At 40.0% G+C, this 17197-nt stretch overlaps 2 protein-coding genes across 4 annotated transcripts; both read right to left on the bottom strand.

The window, feature by feature from the left end:
• Positions 1–397: 397 nt before the first annotated feature.
• LOC146309819 (uncharacterized) lies at positions 398–6936 on the bottom strand. Of its 3 annotated transcripts, none has more exons than XM_084743493.1 (4): positions 6832–6936; positions 5192–5496; positions 3938–4159; positions 398–1129 (listed from the first exon to the last, which is right to left on the bottom strand). In XM_084743493.1, exons 2-4 carry the CDS (start codon positions 5295–5297, stop codon positions 807–809), a joined length of 651 nt encoding a protein of 216 aa, XP_084599619.1. In that variant the 5' UTR covers positions 5298–5496; positions 6832–6936; the 3' UTR covers positions 398–806. The 3 variants fall into 3 exon arrangements, with proteins under 3 accessions (XP_084599619.1, XP_084599618.1, XP_084599616.1); XM_084743492.1 differs by having other exon boundaries at positions 5192–5378; XM_084743490.1 differs by having other exon boundaries at positions 5192–5347; positions 6832–6930.
• A 596-nt stretch (positions 6937–7532) lies between these two features.
• On the bottom strand, positions 7533–17142 carry plbd1a (phospholipase B domain containing 1a). The gene is made up of 11 exons (XM_084744777.1): positions 16926–17142; positions 15812–16034; positions 15448–15531; positions 13102–13243; positions 11741–11881; positions 11161–11305; positions 10388–10588; positions 9157–9297; positions 8883–9068; positions 8471–8577; positions 7533–8344 (listed from the first exon to the last, which is right to left on the bottom strand). Exons 1-11 carry the CDS (start codon positions 16993–16995, stop codon positions 8168–8170), a joined length of 1617 nt encoding a protein of 538 aa, XP_084600903.1. The 5' UTR covers positions 16996–17142; the 3' UTR covers positions 7533–8167.
• Between the last annotated feature and the right edge of the window lie 55 nt (positions 17143–17197).

Here is a 17197-nt window from a genome sequence, read left to right as displayed (position 1 = left end):
CCATGCACCCCCATCTGGATCTTCTTAAAAATAAAACTCAGACATCACAACTGCATGGATTTTAGTGTGAGTACTTATTTTAGATTTATTAAGAAACCACCTGGTCAGTTCTCTCGAAAAGGAATCCAAATAATGAATGATGATATTGAATGTACGTTTCTTGACTTTACTTTGAACAGTTCTCCGTTTATGTTTGGATGTTGCCTGCAGGAAGCTCGCTGATTGAGAAAGACTGACAAAATTATTTACCATGTAAATAGCCTTTTCTGCTGTAAAGACAGTGAAACTATATCCCAGCAGTACTTGTCATAATATAGCGGAGATCTGAGAATATTTCTCTTTCATGCCACAACAATGCTACCTTGTTTTCAGAACATTCGAAATATTTCTGTGATGATTTTGGTTTTACTGTTTTATTAAAAGATGTTCGAAATATGGTACAAGATTCAGAGCAGTTCTTTGTTGTCTTTTATCAACATTTTGCAGTAAAGTACACTAAACTACACACAGTCTTACATGGTATTATTGGACACCAATTTACACCATAACACTTGTATTTTTCTCAAGCAGTGCAGAGAAATAAAACAACAACTGCAGAGAAATCAGTTATTTAAAACACATAAAAACATGGTAGAAAAGGAAGATATCCAAAATTTGGATTTAAAAAAATGGTGGGAAAGTCATCTCGCTGAGCACAATGTGCAGAATATATGCAGTGAAGAAAAGTTTTTCAAGGACACACACACACACACACACACACACACACACACACACACACACATGCATGCACACACACACACACAGCCCTACATAGTTTTAGTTGTAACTAACGCAGTGCCACCCAGCTCTGTGGCAGGAAGTGGGATCCTGTGTTCACTCAGTATGCTGCATGTTGGCAGCCCTCTGCCCCCCTCTGTCCCAACATGTTTTGTGAGGTCCCTGTAAGCGATGTAGCCCTCCTCCCACTGTGAGCTGGTTTGGGCCCCCATGTACAGGTGAGAACAGGGTGAAGGGGCCACTGCTGATCTCTGCAACATGACTGTGGGACAGGTTATCTCTGAAGGCAGTGATTGGATTAATGCAGGTGGGTCTGTTTTCTGAAGAGGTTCCTGTTGCTGCTCTGCGTCCTCTGCAACACAAACAATGAAGGCATGAGTGTATCACTGAATATTCAACTTGAATTAAATAGATAATGAAATAGGATATCTTTGAACACAAGTGTGACTCGTAAAGCATAGCTCAGCAAAAACAGAATACTAGAAAAAAAAAAGTTAAAGGACGAGTGTCTAGGATTTAGTGGCATTTAGTGGTGAGCTTGCACATTACAAACACCTCGCCTCACTCTCCCTGCCCAAGGTTGTAGGGGAATCTATATGGCTGCAAAACTCATGCATAACAGCAAAAGTTGTATAAAAGGAGCACAAAAATAAATACCTGTGCTTCAGTGCATATGTGTTAGTATTGTTACAAAACGATTGCCATAAATATATACATGGCTAACACAGATCAGTTATGAGAGCACTTCCTGAACAGATTAACAGATAGATTTATTAGTGGTTCTGCTTTTGAAATCATAAACTGTTAATGTGACATATCTGGTAACATAAAATCCTGTGGTTGGTACATCTGCTTGCAGACCACATACAAACTGTATCAGAGTCCACTTGGACGCAGACCGAGTCTGACCTTTTCAAGTGCTCTCAGTCCGATAAGAAGTCCAAGTTGAATTTAGACTTGAGGCAGTTTTCTGGATCCATTCGGACAACTAAAAGAGATCTCTACTGTGGTAACATGCCAACCTACACAAAGTAGCTACCATGCTAATGCTGGCATGCAGGAAAGTGTTTGTGTTGCTTGGCAACAGGCCAGTTTCAATCCAACTGCAAAGCTATCTGTTTTGGCAGAGCCAAATAAATGAAGAAATCCTAATCTGTTGTCAGTTAATATTGTTAATAATTTACTGATGAATGGCTTAAAGCTGTTGTATATTATTATTGTATATTGCTTTAAAGGGATAGTTCACCCAAAAATGAAAATTTCGTCATGCTCTAACTCGCCTTCATGCCAACTGAAGGTCAGATTTAGTTTTTTCATCCACTGAACATTGCTGGAGTTTCACAGGAAAACAGTGTTGCAGAATCTGCCAAATAATTGAAATGAATGGTGACCAGTTCTCAAACAGGAAAAACAACAACAACAGCGTCTACAGTGAAAATTTAGGTTAAAAACTTGGTATAAATAAATAAATAATACAAGTCAGCTTGTCATGTTGGGGCTTTAGGCAACTTAGATTACACCAGATGATGTTTTTTTTTTTGTTTTTTTTTTACACTTGAAAACTAGGCACCATTCACCTCAATTGTTTGGGATATTCCTTTTTCCTGTGAAATTCCAGCAGTGTTTTGTGGACTAAAAAACTAAACCCCACCTTCAATCAGCATGAGGGCGAGTAGATACTAACTGAATTTTCATTTCTGGATGAACTCTCCCTTTAATGAAAACATATTTAGGAATATTATATTTCAATTGTGCCATATGCTGCCAAATAACCTTTGTAAATCTTATGCATTGGACCTTTAAGATACTTCTATTGGAGAATACCATATTTAGTTGACTATTGTAAAATAAATCTTTTAAACAAGACAAGCATCAGACAACAGTGATGTGTTTCACAACAGTTAAGTTGACGAAGCTGAATCCCTCCACTCAGCTAATCTGTTTTTTTTACATTCCTGGTTGCCCTGTGGATAAAGGTCTATTGACAGACTCAGTGGGGACAAAAGCATGTTATTGATAAAGTGAATCTAGCTTCTCCTCAGTCCTGGGAGTTTTTCTGTTTTTCTTTAACTGGGTTAAAACTGCACAAGAGCTGCATTCCAGCAGAATAACATTATGGTCATGATCATGTTGGCATATTCATCACATAAAGCAAAAAAAGCTCAAGTTTGTCAGCCTGATTGAGGCTTTCATCAGCACCAGGGCCATTCAAATTTTATAGAGGACTTTATGTAAAGGCAGGCTGGTCAGTGACTGTCAGTGTTGCTTTAATCAATGTGTTACACAAACTTAATACAAACTGACATCAGCAGCTCTCAAGTATCCAATTTTACTGATAGAAGATGATGTCCCTCTGTCCACTGGGCCACACTGTTTACATATGGAAGTCCTAGCTATTTTGTTGTTAGCACCTATCTACATTTGTCTTTTTGTCAGTTTATGTGTTTTCAAGGTCATGTGGGGACCTAATTTGTCCTGCCTAACCAACGGATGTGTGTTGAAACCAGAATAGCTGGTAAGAGCGGGGCTGGCCCATGGGACGCCTGAGAAGAAGAGAACAGAAACCTTGGAGTTTCTACTGTGATGAGCGTCACACTTCATCACCTGCCTGCCTGCAGCCCCACTTCCTCCACACTACTCTCAGATGCTTGCTCTGTATGTCAGAGGCCCCACTCAAAGGAAGACACATGGCTGTCAGTGGATGAACACTTCAAAAGCTACATGTCACGTTGAAAGGACATGTAGAACATCAGTTATTACCTCTGTAGCTTAAATGATGCATTCCTTTACCTGGCTCATTATAGTGTCTGATATGTTTATCTATATGTGACTATAATCAATTTCAGCAGCAGCCTCTATGAGTACTTAAACTACTTTAAGTGTTTAAACGTTGCATTAGTGGAGTAAAGTATTTTTATCCTGTTGAATGCAATACTTTTTCATATTTTCTGCCATTTCCCAAGAATTACACTCTTGTGAGAGCAGAGAAGCCTCTGAAACAGCATTTAGAGTGGCACTCGAAGTCTCCAGAAAAGTGAAGAATGCCAAGGAAATACTCTGTTCAGCTGCTGAGGATCCAGGGATATGTTGGCCTTTATGTGAAGAATAAATTTATAAAGAATAAAGCTTAATAAACTCGTCCAGTGTCAGCTGTCCTCACCTGAGGTGCCGCTGAGGCTGGCCTGTCGTCTGTATATGATAAACCAGAGAGCCAGAGCCAGGATGGACCCCAGTGTGGCCAGCATCACGAAGATCCACAGAGCCGGACTGAGCAACATCACTGGGTTGACCTGGGCGGTGTGGGCGGTGCGGACTGTAACCTGGGCAGTGTGGGCGGTGGAGACTGTGGGTCTCAGCTGGACCACATCGGGCAGGAGTGGCTCTGAGGGGAACAGATTTCTTAACTACCTCAACAGAAAAACAGTTTACATTCTCAACAGCTGTTAAAACACAGTTATTATATAGGACATGAGCATGAACTGGGATTTTTTTTGGTATTGATTTGTTACCTAAAGGAGCAGGGCTACTGGTCGGTCAAATATGAGTCAGTAAGCAACTTTAAAAATAATACTCATGGTAATGCAGGGGCTCTGTGCCTCCTCCTCCCCCACAGACAAGTAAATAATGTAGTTTTTTGACTAATGGGTCAAGGAACTTTCATATTGTGTTGATTCTGGAGCCCCCTGTGGACAAAAGCTGTACTATTGTGATTGTAAAAACCACATAGTATGGTGGTCTGGTAGCTCAGTTGGTAGAGAGTTTGCCCCATTCACTGAAGCTGTGAGTACTCTGCAGTGGCCATGGGTTTGACTCCTTCCTGTGCAATTTGCTGCATGTCATCCCCCCATTTTCTCTCCCCCTTTCCTGTCATATTGTCAGCTGCCGTATGATTAAAGGCATAAAAGCCACTGCAAGTCAAAAATAAAATGATCTAAATAAAAACGTTTCTTTTAAAATCGACAAATCTAGTACTCACTGTAAATCTACCTAGAATCTAATCCAGTTGCAGCATTAAGAATAGCTTGAAAGAAACAGCCAATGTTTGCTTATGCAGGTCATACGGAGGCATCAGCTTTACATTGTGACTGCCAACTAGTTAAAAACTCCTTATAGTAACTGTAAGTCCATTAGCAGCTGTATGCAGCTGTAATCACCTGGTTGCTTTGCATGACAGAGAAGATGATGAATACAGACAAGTCAGGAGGAAAACAACACACCTCTGAGGATTTGGAAAGCCAGGAAAAATCAAAATCCACATCAAAATGGAGAGAGAGATGTCAAGTCAAAGTAGGTCCAAAACCAAGACTAGTTCAAAGAGGTTTTGAAACCACTGACAGAACAACTCTCCTCAGGAGGAAGATGTACAGAAAAGAAAAGAAAAAAGAAAGAGTCAGAGAGGTTCAGTGAAACCCACCTGTTGCTGGTTCAGGTTCAGGTTTAGGTCTGGTTTTCGTCTGTCGGGGGAAACAGCGTTTGATGAGGTTGTCCCAATGGCTGCCAGCAGGACAGTTCCGGCTCATGGCTGACGCAGGGTGAGCAATGTGGAGACCTGCTGCTGTGTTACCCTCCCCTGCACTTGTGTTTGTGACACAAACACTGAACTGTGAGACCACACAGAGGAGGGATGTGACGGGAGGATTTATGAAATGAATGCTGGGTGCCTAACAGACGTTTCAGTTCCTCTATTTCATAGGAAAGGGTGAATCACTACATGTGTCCCTGGGGGCAGACAGAAAGAGCTCACTGCATTTCTGTTTCAAAAACAAAGAGGTCCTGACCCCCAAACTCCTTATTTTGGATTAAATATTGAAAGACTGTTAGTTCATGATCATTCTTCTTGTCCACAAGGTCAGTTGGTGAGGATATGGATTTATTATAACTGTTTATTAGTTGTGTTATAGATTACCATCATGACTGCTAATCAGATTTAAATCCATAAAATCTCTTTCCTTCATGTAAACTAAAAATTGATATTTGTCATATTAAATCATATTGTGATGGTGGTGGGACTTCACATCTCATCAGGGCTGCAACTAACAATGATTTTCACTGTTGATTCATTTGATTATTTTCTTTATTAATCGTTTCATTAATTGTGTCACAAACTCGCCCCCTGAAATATCTATTTTTCAAGTCTTTCTTGTGACAATTATTTTCAAAAAAACAATTGATTAAACCTTTCTTGATTATTCAATTAGTTTTTTGGTCTGTAAAATGTTAGAAAATTGTGAAAAATGTCAATCAGTGTTTCTTAAAGCTCAAAAGTGAAAATATTCACATTGAAGAACCTACCTTTTTCTTAAAAAGTGTCTCAAACTGATTAAGTGATTATCAAAATAGTTGGCAAATTGTTTTCTAAATCTCACTGTCTAACATTTTCTGACAATAATTTCTCTGCACCTTCTTGTTATTGACAGTCAGGGGCGGGTCCAGAGTATTTCCTGATGGGGGGCACAGGGGGTAACGACAGTGAATCTAGGGGGGCCACCCAAAATGAAAACTGTCACTGACGTGTCTCTTTAATATTTTGACTGTTAGGTACAAATAACTACTTTCTTTCGATTGCACAGTTACACACAGTTTATATCTTCACCTTGCTTTTGTTGGCTGTATTAAATCTTTCACCTTGCAAGGAAGATGCCTATGACCTTTTCATTTTCCACTGTGAGTGTCAACATTAAAATTATAATCAATCAATAATCAACTCTATGTTGTAAACAAGAAGTCTTAGCAACACAATCAATTCTCACAATGAACAGTCATATCTTATACTCTTACCCAGCAGTCAGAGCTCAGCTCTGTTTAATAAACATCTTAGTGCTTTGTGTAACAGTCAGTCAATATATGCAGAATAACCAGAGAGATATCTCTCTGTTTCATATTGTAGCCTGCCCTGAAAATGTATCATATCAGTAGTGTTATTTGAGAACAGTTTCCCATGCAAACTGAACCAAAATTAGGCCCAAATGTAAGAGAAGTTGGCAAAACGTTTTGTGACTTTTAAAGAACTTGTTAACGGGCCTTCACATATTAAGGAATTTGTTCCGGACTCACCGTGACGTGACGGAGAGGCGAAGCGCAGCGCGACGTCCTGTCTGCCGGGTATACAAACACCTGAGCTAACTTTAGCTCTGGATGTAGCTAAGTTCATAAACCATAAAAATCTTATAACCCAACCTGACTGTTCACATTTCACCAGGCGTTTACTGGCGAGATCATAGTCTGTTTTTAATGTTGGGTTAAGTTTGGGAAACCCTGAAACACTTTCATTAGGTCATGTAACTCCAGTGGACCCAGGTGCGTCACGACACGCTGCAGAAAAGTCCGTGATTGATGAGGTTACACGAGTTCATTAGCGGAGCCGCGGAGCCACTTCCTTTGTCTTTTTTCCAAAATAAAAGCCTTCATGAGTTCAAAACACAGTCCAGTCACACAAGGTTTCAGCTTTGCTTCCGTTTTAACATGTTGCGGTGGTATCGAGCTTTACACAATGATTGACATTACCACGAGTCAATGACCATTAGGGGGGGCAATCAGATTGCAGGGTGGGCGGGTGCCCCCCGTGCCACCATGGAAGACCCGCCCCTGTTGACAGTGGTCGTTCTTTACCAGGAACTCTACTGTGAGGTAAGTGATGACATTTTTAAAGCAGTAATAATATTGCCTGAATGCACAACAAGCTGGGTCATGAATTTCTATCAACACAGAACACAGCTCGGCTGGTACCAGTGAAAATATCTAAACCAAGACACAGGTACAAGTGTAAACCTTTAATTAACAATTAACACATGACATGAGGGTGTGATGATACAGATGTGCAGTATTGCCCATCAGATTACTTAAGAAACAGAGGCTCATATAAAAATACAAACCTGAGACATTTTTATTTTTCACAATAAAAGAAATAGATGCACAACAATCAACAGCCCTGAGTAAGACATTGCACTGATTGTTTCATTTACCTTTAAAATGATAGTGTTTGCATGTATAAAGACATTCAAACGTTTAAAAAAAGGATTAAAGATGGTATAACAAATTATTTAGTGCATTGATTCTGCATTTTATATAATCATAAAGTTACTCTCAGCATCCAAGGCACATATGGCTGTGGGTATAAAAAACACTGCAGATTTCTACTGTGTTCCAAAGTAAATCATCCAACAAACCCTGAGACATACAGGTGTTAAAATACCAATTTAAAATCTGATTGGCAGTTTGACAATTTGAATTTTAGCAGGTGGAAGGAAGTACTCACAAAAATGAAAGATTTAAGAATGCAGCAAATATTGGTAGGATACAAATCTGACCTTAAAGTACTCACACACACACACACACACACACACACACACACACACACACACACACACACACACACACACACACACACATGTCATGGCTCGAAGAGAATAGGCTGCATCTTGATGAAGGTGAAGTTGTAGAATGGTGGCAGGCCCTGGTGGCTGACGGTGCTGAATTTATCCCAAACGAACGGCGGGAGTCCGTCCTCTGTGGTTGGCCCGTTCAGTGCCTCCGCCCGGAGGTCCCCAGCCATGAGGAAATCTGTTACCTGGACGAGGAACAACACAGGAGCCAGAGAAAATCTGAGCTGCGCCAAAAAGCTTTTTATTTTACAAAACCTTAGCGACCTCTGTTACTATAATAATTCAAGCTCAGTGTGGTGACAGGGCGCTACCTTGGTGTCATAGCAACCTGAGGGCGAAGACCTCTCTGTCCTCAGGTCGCCACGGCAGCAGATGGACTTGCAGGGGTCCCCTTTGGAGTATGGATCCTTCTTATAGTCTGAAAACAAAAAGAAAAAACAAAACAAAACAAAAATGGTAACGTTAAACACTCAGATTCACTCAGATTTTTGTGGATGATTAATGAGACACACAATTTTGCTCTAAACTGTGGGACCAACATTATTTGACAAATATACAAAAATTAAAGGCTTAGCTTCCAGGTCATTAAGTTAATAAATATGCCACTGTGTTCTAAGCTGTTTGATCATTGCATCACTAAATGCAGGTCAGTGCTACATTCATTGTGTATGTGTCTGTGATTTGGAGAATTGCCTGGATGTGGGTCATATAAACTACACACACCATTGGACCTCATGATGTGCTTCAAAGAGTCCAGATCCTTGACATCAGCCTGGTCACGGCGGAAGATCTTGGCTCGGGGACAGAGATCATAGGAGAAGTCTTCTCCGTACTCCTCCCACATTTGTCCATAACCACTCAGTGTGTAGATCTTCTTGTGAAAGGGGACATTGTATGACGGCCAGTAACCTGCAGTAAACAGAAGTAGGGATAAAGATAAACTCAACATGTACAAATGAAATAAATTCTGAAGAAAACAGTAAAAGGGATCTGTTACCTCTCCGCAAAGCCTGTGTCTGGTCAGAGTACTCCACCAGGCCAGGGATCTGCTCCACCACAGTCAGAGCGCCATCATCAATGCTGTGGCCCAGCTTCACTTTGCTCCTGTCCAGCACCATGTACTGGTTGTTGTATGTGCCTGCAAGAGTTGAGGGTGGGTGATGGTAGATAGAAGAAGAGCGGTGCAGAAGTCAAACAGCCTGTAAAATTCATGTTGTGCATTTTTCTGACATTTTATAGACGAAAGAATTACTTGATAAATTGAGAAAATAATTGACAGATTATTTGACAATGAAAATAATTTGCAGCCTGCAAATAAGTTGCAACTCTGCAGGAGAACCAGAGTTTTCATATTGTTTATTCCACACAATCACAGCAGCCACGTTTTATTCCACAAAAAGCGTTATGCAATAGTACTACACATTTTGATGTGTAAAATAAGTGGCACTTCCCTTTAAAGGGAAACTATTTTTCAGCCTGGACCCTATTTCCCCATGTTTTTTTGTCTGAGTGACTAATAGGGGCAAACATTTTTGAAACTGGTCCAGTACTGAGTGAGAGCGCTGCAGCCGGCTGCCATGAAACAGGCTGCAATATAATGAACAATGGCGCGCGTCAAAATTCGTCCACTGAAAGCGCTGACAGGCTCAAACTGTTTTTCTACGTGTCTGGCAACATTAAGAATCCTAACAGATATAGACCCTTCTGTTAAAGAACAATATCCTTTTTGTTTAACCAGAAACAGACAGTTTTATTGCTCTCACCAAACTCACCAGACTCCATATACAGAAACAGTAATTTTATCATCATAAAACACATTCCATTCAAACTCAACAGATTCAAAATAAAACTCGGTTTGTCTTTTCACTGCTTCAACAATCCACAAGTCCGTCCGATAGAAACAAACCCTTAATTCAATGCGTTTGATGTGAAAGTATTGTGTTCGCTTCTCTTCTCGTCTGACTTCCCTCTCGCTCATTGCCTGACATTTTCAGATCGAACTCAGGTTGAAAGGTTGAAAAATATCGAAGCCACGGTTTAAGTTTTGGGTCAATGCAAGTTGATTTTCATTTTGCTCTAAAATAAATGTACGCTAATGGCTGCCCTGAAGTTAAATGAATGCATAAATCATTAAAGTATACATGTATTTAGTACTACCTTTAGGTTTTATTGATTTGCTCCATGCTGTCTGGTAATATAATTTGTAAGTGCCATACAAAACCACTCACCAGAGTTGTGCTTAGAGAAGATTTCGGCCCACTCTTCTCCAGTGTGCGCCAAACTGTGAGCCAGCCTGACCCGCTGCCACGCCAGCAGGCTGCTGGGGGTGATCGTGTCAAAAAGGGAGGAGTTGAAGACGTTGTTGGTGGTCTGGGTCATCATCAGACCACTGCCCAGGAGGTAGAAGTCATCCAGAGACACCAGGAAACCTGTAGAGGAAGACAAGCTGAGGCCATGGCTGACGTTTGTCACAAAAAGGCATATCCCACATTGCTGACAACATCAGGAAGATGTGTGTGTGTGTGTATGTGTGCAAACGTAGATTCTTAACCAAAAGAGAGAGAATACAAACATACAGCGTCAAGTATCAGTGTTTAACTGAATGTTGGCATTATTTTTTATAGAAAGTGTGTAAATGTTGGTCATAAGCTCTTATAATATCGTATCCCAAATGTTGAATACAAAATATAACATCTAAAATAAAATTACATAGAGAAAAATCTCCTCCTGTTTCTTTTTAACAGGCTAAGGAACTAGTGGCTGTAACTTTGCCAGAGAAAATGTAAAAACAGGCTCTTCTGGTCTGCATATGATCTGATTTCAAGGAGGATCCGACCCAGTGACCGCCATTAACAATCACTATATAGAAATAGCCTTCTCGTGGACGGTCTTGTCCGCTTTTGTAGGTCATATAGAGGCATCCGTATTAAATCGAGACTGTTTCATACCCGGTTAAAAACTTCTTGTAGTACATTTAAAAAGAATTCTAGGGCGTACATACCAGGGTAGCTGCTGAAGGACAATTTCCCAGTGGCTGTGTGGGGCTCAGAGATACGGAAATCCCAGTGTTTGTAGATCCGCATTGTGGCAGCGTACGTGTACCAGCTGGAGTGGGCAAACAGGAGGTTCTCAAAGCCGGGGAGCATCTGAGGAGCAGGACAAAAAAAACAATAAAGCAGAGTTAGATTCAACAGTCCTGTGTCAGCAGAAATGACTGGAATTTGCATCAGTGTGATTTAGATTAAATGAAACACTCTGACACAGAACCTGAGCTTTTATTTAATTCAATGACCTAATTCAGGGCCAGAGTTAAAGGAGCATCTTTAAGTTCTTTCACTTCATGCATCCTGTGGTGATTCTCAAGGTTTCCAAAGACACACAAACTATCAGTTCAACTCTCCTACAGAGATATGTGAATAAAATGACAGAAACCTATGTAGATTTTTTAATTTGATGTGGCTGTGGCACCATAAAAATGGCAATTTCGACTGCCATGATTGATTAGTGTTGCTGTGTGCATTCTTAATGCCGAGCATGCAAAAGGCTGCACACCCTGACTGGAACATGTTTTGATCTCTGACCTTGATGAGTGCGGAGCAGTGCCCCATCCCTGGAAGTTTGAAGTCTCTGAGCCGAGACTTGGAGCCAGGGACCAATGCTGGGATCAGATCCAGCAGGTCCCCCACCGCATTCAGGAACTGGATGTCAAACAGGGACAGCGGCTGTGGGAAGGACACCAGATAAACAGCTGTTAGTTAGCAAATGAAAATGAATAGTAGTGTTGCTTCCATAGAAATCTCACTGAAATCTGCACTTAAACTGCAGTTAACTTCATGTCGAACAACAATCTCTTAACCTGGTGCCAGAACTGTGAACTGGAGTCACACATTTGATGACTTTAGACCTGACAACATTAAAAATTACTTACAAATTAGACTGAAACACCAATGACTTCACTTGGATTTGAGCCTTTTGACTTGAAAATACTTGATTGTTCACCCAGGCACAAAGAATACAAACTATTATACCTCATGAATCAGTTAATTTCCCTCCATTTCCTGAACCAACTGATGTTAATTCCCAGCATTTTACATTTTATTTTCCAGGTCCACTTTACTTGAACAGATCCAACAGCATCTCATCAAGTTGCAGGAGAGAACCATGAAGAACTACCATTAAGTTACTGAGCTCCAGTTGGGGAAACATAAGCAAAAAAACTAATAGCCTGGGCAACACATGTGGGTCAGAAACTACAGATGGAGACGAGCATTGCATTTAGTGCATTATGACTAGTTTAGGACTCGGGACTCGTGCAAGACTTGAGAATTACTTGCAAAAAAATGACTTGATGTGAACTCTGCCCGATACTTTAAATAGAACTATGATCTATAGATGCATTTTACAGAGGGCAACCCTGTGATATATGCAGTTTTATTGACAGTAATACAGTGATACTGGCGCCTTATGTGGTGTCGTCTTGTACTCAAAGTGGATCCTAACCTTTCAAGATATGTTTCTGCTTTTGATCAGTGAGGCATACATGAGGCATTTTCACCCTGTCTCTTTAAATGTTACAGTGACAAAATGTGATATATGATCACAAGTTTGGTTCACATTAGACCTTCCTCATTTTAAATAAGAACTTGGCAGAGCAGTATTTATGGCAGTGAACCAGTCAGATCAGCGTGTTGTATTCCTTGTTATTGTCTTTACAAAGACAATAATGTGGAAAGTTCTATCTTTATATGTATATGTATACACCTGAAACCTTATTTTGATAAGTTGTAGTTGCAGTATTTTTCCTCACTGACTTATACATGTCATATATTTGTTTTTTCCTTCTTCCTGTGGAATATTTTTCTTTACTATTGAGTTTTGGTGTGTACATGTGTACTTCTATATAAACACGATGAATAAAAGTGCTAAGTTATGTCCATCATACCTTTTTGCCTTTTTTCTTGGCCCAGTCTGCGACTCCTGCTTGCAGCCCGTCCACCTGGGCCACGATGAAGCCTGTGTGTTTCCACAGAGGATCAGAGCTCTTGTTCAGTTTCACCTGCTCTCTGGTCCATGTGTCCTGCTTCCTGTAAGTACAGCAGTAATATTTGCTGTTTACTCTTGTCATTACTCACTTACTACAGCTGCACAATTAATAGAAATATTATCAAAACTGCAATATGGCTAAGTGCAATATTCAAATAGCAGAAACTGCAGTTTTTTGATAAAGGTAAAATGTGTGACAAAATTGCATTATAATGAAGTCCTGTAGTGCAGCAGAGATGTCCTGGCCTACATGTCTTGTTCTCCAGATGTTAGAAAAGATCTCCAGATGTTGATACCGACCCCAACAAATGTTACATCATCATGATCTTCTTTAATAGTGTTTTCCAGTGAAAATGAATTGATGCAAAAAGGATCATTCACATGAATGGTGAATGATATTGCAACATTTGTCAAAATAATCACAATATGATTTTTTTTTTTTAACATTTTGTGGCAGCCCTATTATTTTTTGACTGTTATCAGTATTTTGTGGTTTGGGTAAAATGTGCTGCAAAAATTCAATGATCATTTAACCAACTTTTACTTTGAAAACCTCTGAATGATTTGAAATGGCATCATGTCATTTGTAATGTCAGTGCTTTCATTAATGACAAACAAACCCATGTTGCAGCTGTGCCTGTGTCGGAGAAAATGTTGCTCCAATTGATGCTGGATGCCGTTTACTGTGAGTTTTTCAACAGGTGGGAATCAAATGGTAATTCCTAGTGAGAATCTTTCTGAGTCAAAGTGAACTTCTTTTCATAGACAACATCAGAAGATGTTGACTGACCACAATTACATTTAGACCAAATTTCATCAGGATCTGCAACAGTGATTTTTTTTTTCAAAATGTGCAATTAATAGAATAACATCACTTTGGCTCGTCATTAAGAAACTACGTTTAAATTTCTCAGTTGAAAGATAGAATAAAAGCTGTGACATGCAGAACCTGACCCTTGCCTACTGGATGAAAGTCCTGAACTTGACCTCTCAACCACCATGTCTTTTTGCTAAGTTTGTGTTCTTGCATGTACCTTTGGAGTCATCAAAGGCACACACACTTCAGGCCACACTTAGAAACCCTCCTGATCTTCCCAGGAGACTCCTATTTCCCTGTCCCTGTTTCCTCTTGGGATCTCAATTCTCCTGTATTGTTCATGACAAATTTTCACATTTTTTTCCTTTTCACTCTGCAGCATGTATAACCCCTGCAACTCCAAAAGTGTACTGTTACCAACCAGTCAACAATATAATATATCTACACCAAAACCAGAATTCCTGGAAAGAAGAATTTCTGTTCTGTTTCACAAAGAACATTTTAAAGGAAATGGGCATTTTCTTAAATGGGCCACATGAATTATCTTTAAGGGGCAAGGCCAAAATAAATGCATGAAATTACGTTGATGAATAGTAGTTTATGGGTACCTACTACCACAATTATTTTGTCATTTTAAGTCACCAAATTTTAGGAAATAAAGTCTCTGGGCTTTGAAATCCTTCCCATTTTTGAGATCTCAAGGTTGAAATCTGTACATTAGGCTACAACAACAATCGCGGTTTCTTTATTTTACATTAATATCTCCTCCCATTAAGATGTCCTGGAAGCGTCATGTTTGCAGCGCACATCCTGTATAGTTTATAATTATGACATTTTATATTAAACACTATATGTGTTGAAATTCCATCTTTGGTAACCAGATTTCACCTAACAGTCAAATATAACTTTGGAGAAATGCCTTCACACTAATCACTATCGTCTCTCTTTCAACCAGCAACTGAACAAATTATTAAAATGATTACACAAATTTGTGACACACTGATGTTGTATTTGCATTTTAGCTGGTTGAAAAGAGGTGAAAAGAGGTCTGAGACATTTAGAGTGAATATTAAGCAGTTTTCAACAATGTTGAAATCCCGGTTGGTGCATATGGATTACAACTTGACAGTAATACTAATCATCATCCCTATAGCCTACAATCATGCATGAAAAGAAATATGATCCCTTGGGCCACTCAAAACCCTCCAAACATAGGACCATCAAAAAATAGTTACCTGAAATTGCTCTCAACTCTAACAAACAATAATAATGTTTATTTTCTCCACTTTATGCTGTTTTTATGCTGCTTTCTCTGAGAAGAGGATATGAAAGATGATGACAGTGATGAGTGACTCATATTGTGCCTTGTGTGTGTGTGTGTGGCTGCTGCGGTTTTGAATTTTTAAAAGGAAAAGAGAACAAACTCACGCCATGAAACTCTTAACGGGGCCGAGGATCTTTGGGTCGTGGATCAGCTGTGGAAACATGTTGGTGTAGTGGTCCATCATCTGCCTGCGCAGGGAGGGAGAGAACATATGAATGCTAAATAAGAGTAATCAAAATAACAAAAAGAGAGTATCTCAAATGTTCCTCTGTGGCATCATGAGGGAGGCTGGTGGGTGTCAATAATTTCTCATCAGACTCTGATCAAACATACTGACCAACCAATCACCATTTTGTACTGATATTTGTTTTAATCATCGGATGTTTGAGTGGCATGATCAGACTTCGTTGTTACATGATGAGGATACTATGGGAACAGCCAGCGTGGCTGCACATTTGTGACACTTACTGTGCACTGAGGAAGCCTTCGAGGTAGCCGGCCAGGAAGAAAGTGATCTCGTCAGTCTCAGGGGTCTGCCCGTACCCGGCACGAATCTCTAGGACGCTCCAGCCTGTACTGGACAGGGTATCGTTCAGATACCCGTATGCATCCCCCTCTGTCTCCAGCACCCCTTCCTTCAGCAGGACGACCTTGTGCTGGGAGTCCCAGTAGACCGTGGCTGCTGTCATCTCTGAGAGGACATCAAACGTCTTGCAGTGAGAGAACATGAACATAACGCCTCTTGGCGATCTGTTACTCAACAGTCACCTCTACTCATGCATGTAACAATAAAGTTAAGGCAATTCTCCCATGTAGAGTCTGACCAATACTGGATTTTTGGGGACAAGACAAAAAATTACATTGAGGCATTGAAAGATTAAATTTTCACAGGTATTTTAATAATTACAATAACTCTAAATAAAAACACAAATATAAAAACTTTATAAAATGCTGTCCATAAAACTAAATAAATGTATTATGTGCTGCAAAAGATGATACTGATATAGACAGATACTATCGGCTGACTGATATATCAGTCTGGCTCTTCTCCTGTGTAGTAAATCTAACAGTTGATGAATACTGATATTGCTTTTTAAAAGCTAATTATATGACAGCATATTGGTGCACTTCACTATGCACTGCATGTTTTAACCTGAACAACAGATGACACCTATTTAGGAGTCACAAGACTAGGCATCTCATTCACTAAAAATCTCAGACCTCACCTCTGAATGTCTTTATTTCATCTATCTTTCCTTCAATTAATGTAAGCATTTCCATAGTATCTGGTGTTAATATGGCTTTTGGAAAAAACGAAAATGAAAGTTTAAGCTAAATAATTTCAGTAGCAGCAGCCCTTGCGAGTTTTGGGATTGCTTTACAGGAGGCTGCAGAGGCAAACAAAACATACTCATCTTAAACAAATCACACAACACAACAGCTGACAGAGAGTGCGATTAAAAATAGCATTAATACTAAACAGCATGCATGCTTACAGCCAACCACAGCTGAATACTGAGAAGTAAAGCAGTTAGATCATTATACAACCACCAGTGATTTCACATGAACTCGGCCTACTTACTGTCAGCAGAAGCGAAGGTCGTAGGCACAACGAATAAAAGAAAGACATATATCCTCTCCGCTAAAGCCATGGCTCCGTGAATGCAGCTACAAAACGAATGCAACTGCAGAAAACAGACACAGATCGCCACTACAGTGGTTCAGGCGAGGAGGAAGTCGGTTGTTATGTGGCGAAGGGAAAGTCCGAAGCAACCTGAAACGGAGCGGAGCGTTTCCTGATTGGCTGCGGGCCGGAGGAAAATGGAACAAGACCAAGCACACATGTCCTTTAAG

This window comes from Lutjanus erythropterus, chromosome 19, assembly GCF_056507025.1.
Source record: "Lutjanus erythropterus isolate fLutEry1 chromosome 19, fLutEry1.hap2, whole genome shotgun sequence".
Lineage (NCBI taxonomy): Eukaryota > Metazoa > Chordata > Actinopteri > Lutjaniformes > Lutjanidae > Lutjanus > Lutjanus erythropterus.
This window is presented reverse-complemented; position numbering and strand designations above follow the sequence as displayed.

Coding starts and splice junctions, on each gene's coding strand:
- plbd1a (XM_084744777.1), bottom strand. CDS start 16,995: ATGGCTTTAGCGGAGAGGATATATGTCTTTCTTTTATTCGTTGTGCCT. Junction 11,882..13,101: donor CCAAGAAAAAAGGCAAAAAG/GTATGATGGACA, acceptor TCCTTCCCACAG/CCGCTGTCCCTGTTTGACAT. Junction 8,578..8,882: donor GCACATCATGAGGTCCAATG/GTGTGTGTAGTT, acceptor TTTTGTTTTCAG/ACTATAAGAAGGATCCATAC.
- LOC146309819 (XM_084743490.1), bottom strand. CDS start 6,928: ATGAACTTAGCTACATCCAGAGCTAAAGTTAGCTCAGGTGTTTGTATA. Junction 4,160..5,191: donor TGAACCTGAACCAGCAACAG/GTGGGTTTCACT, acceptor TGTTCCCCTCAG/AGCCACTCCTGCCCGATGTG. Junction 1,130..3,937: donor CAGCCTCAGCGGCACCTCAG/GTGAGGACAGCT, acceptor TTTGTGTTGCAG/AGGACGCAGAGCAGCAACAG.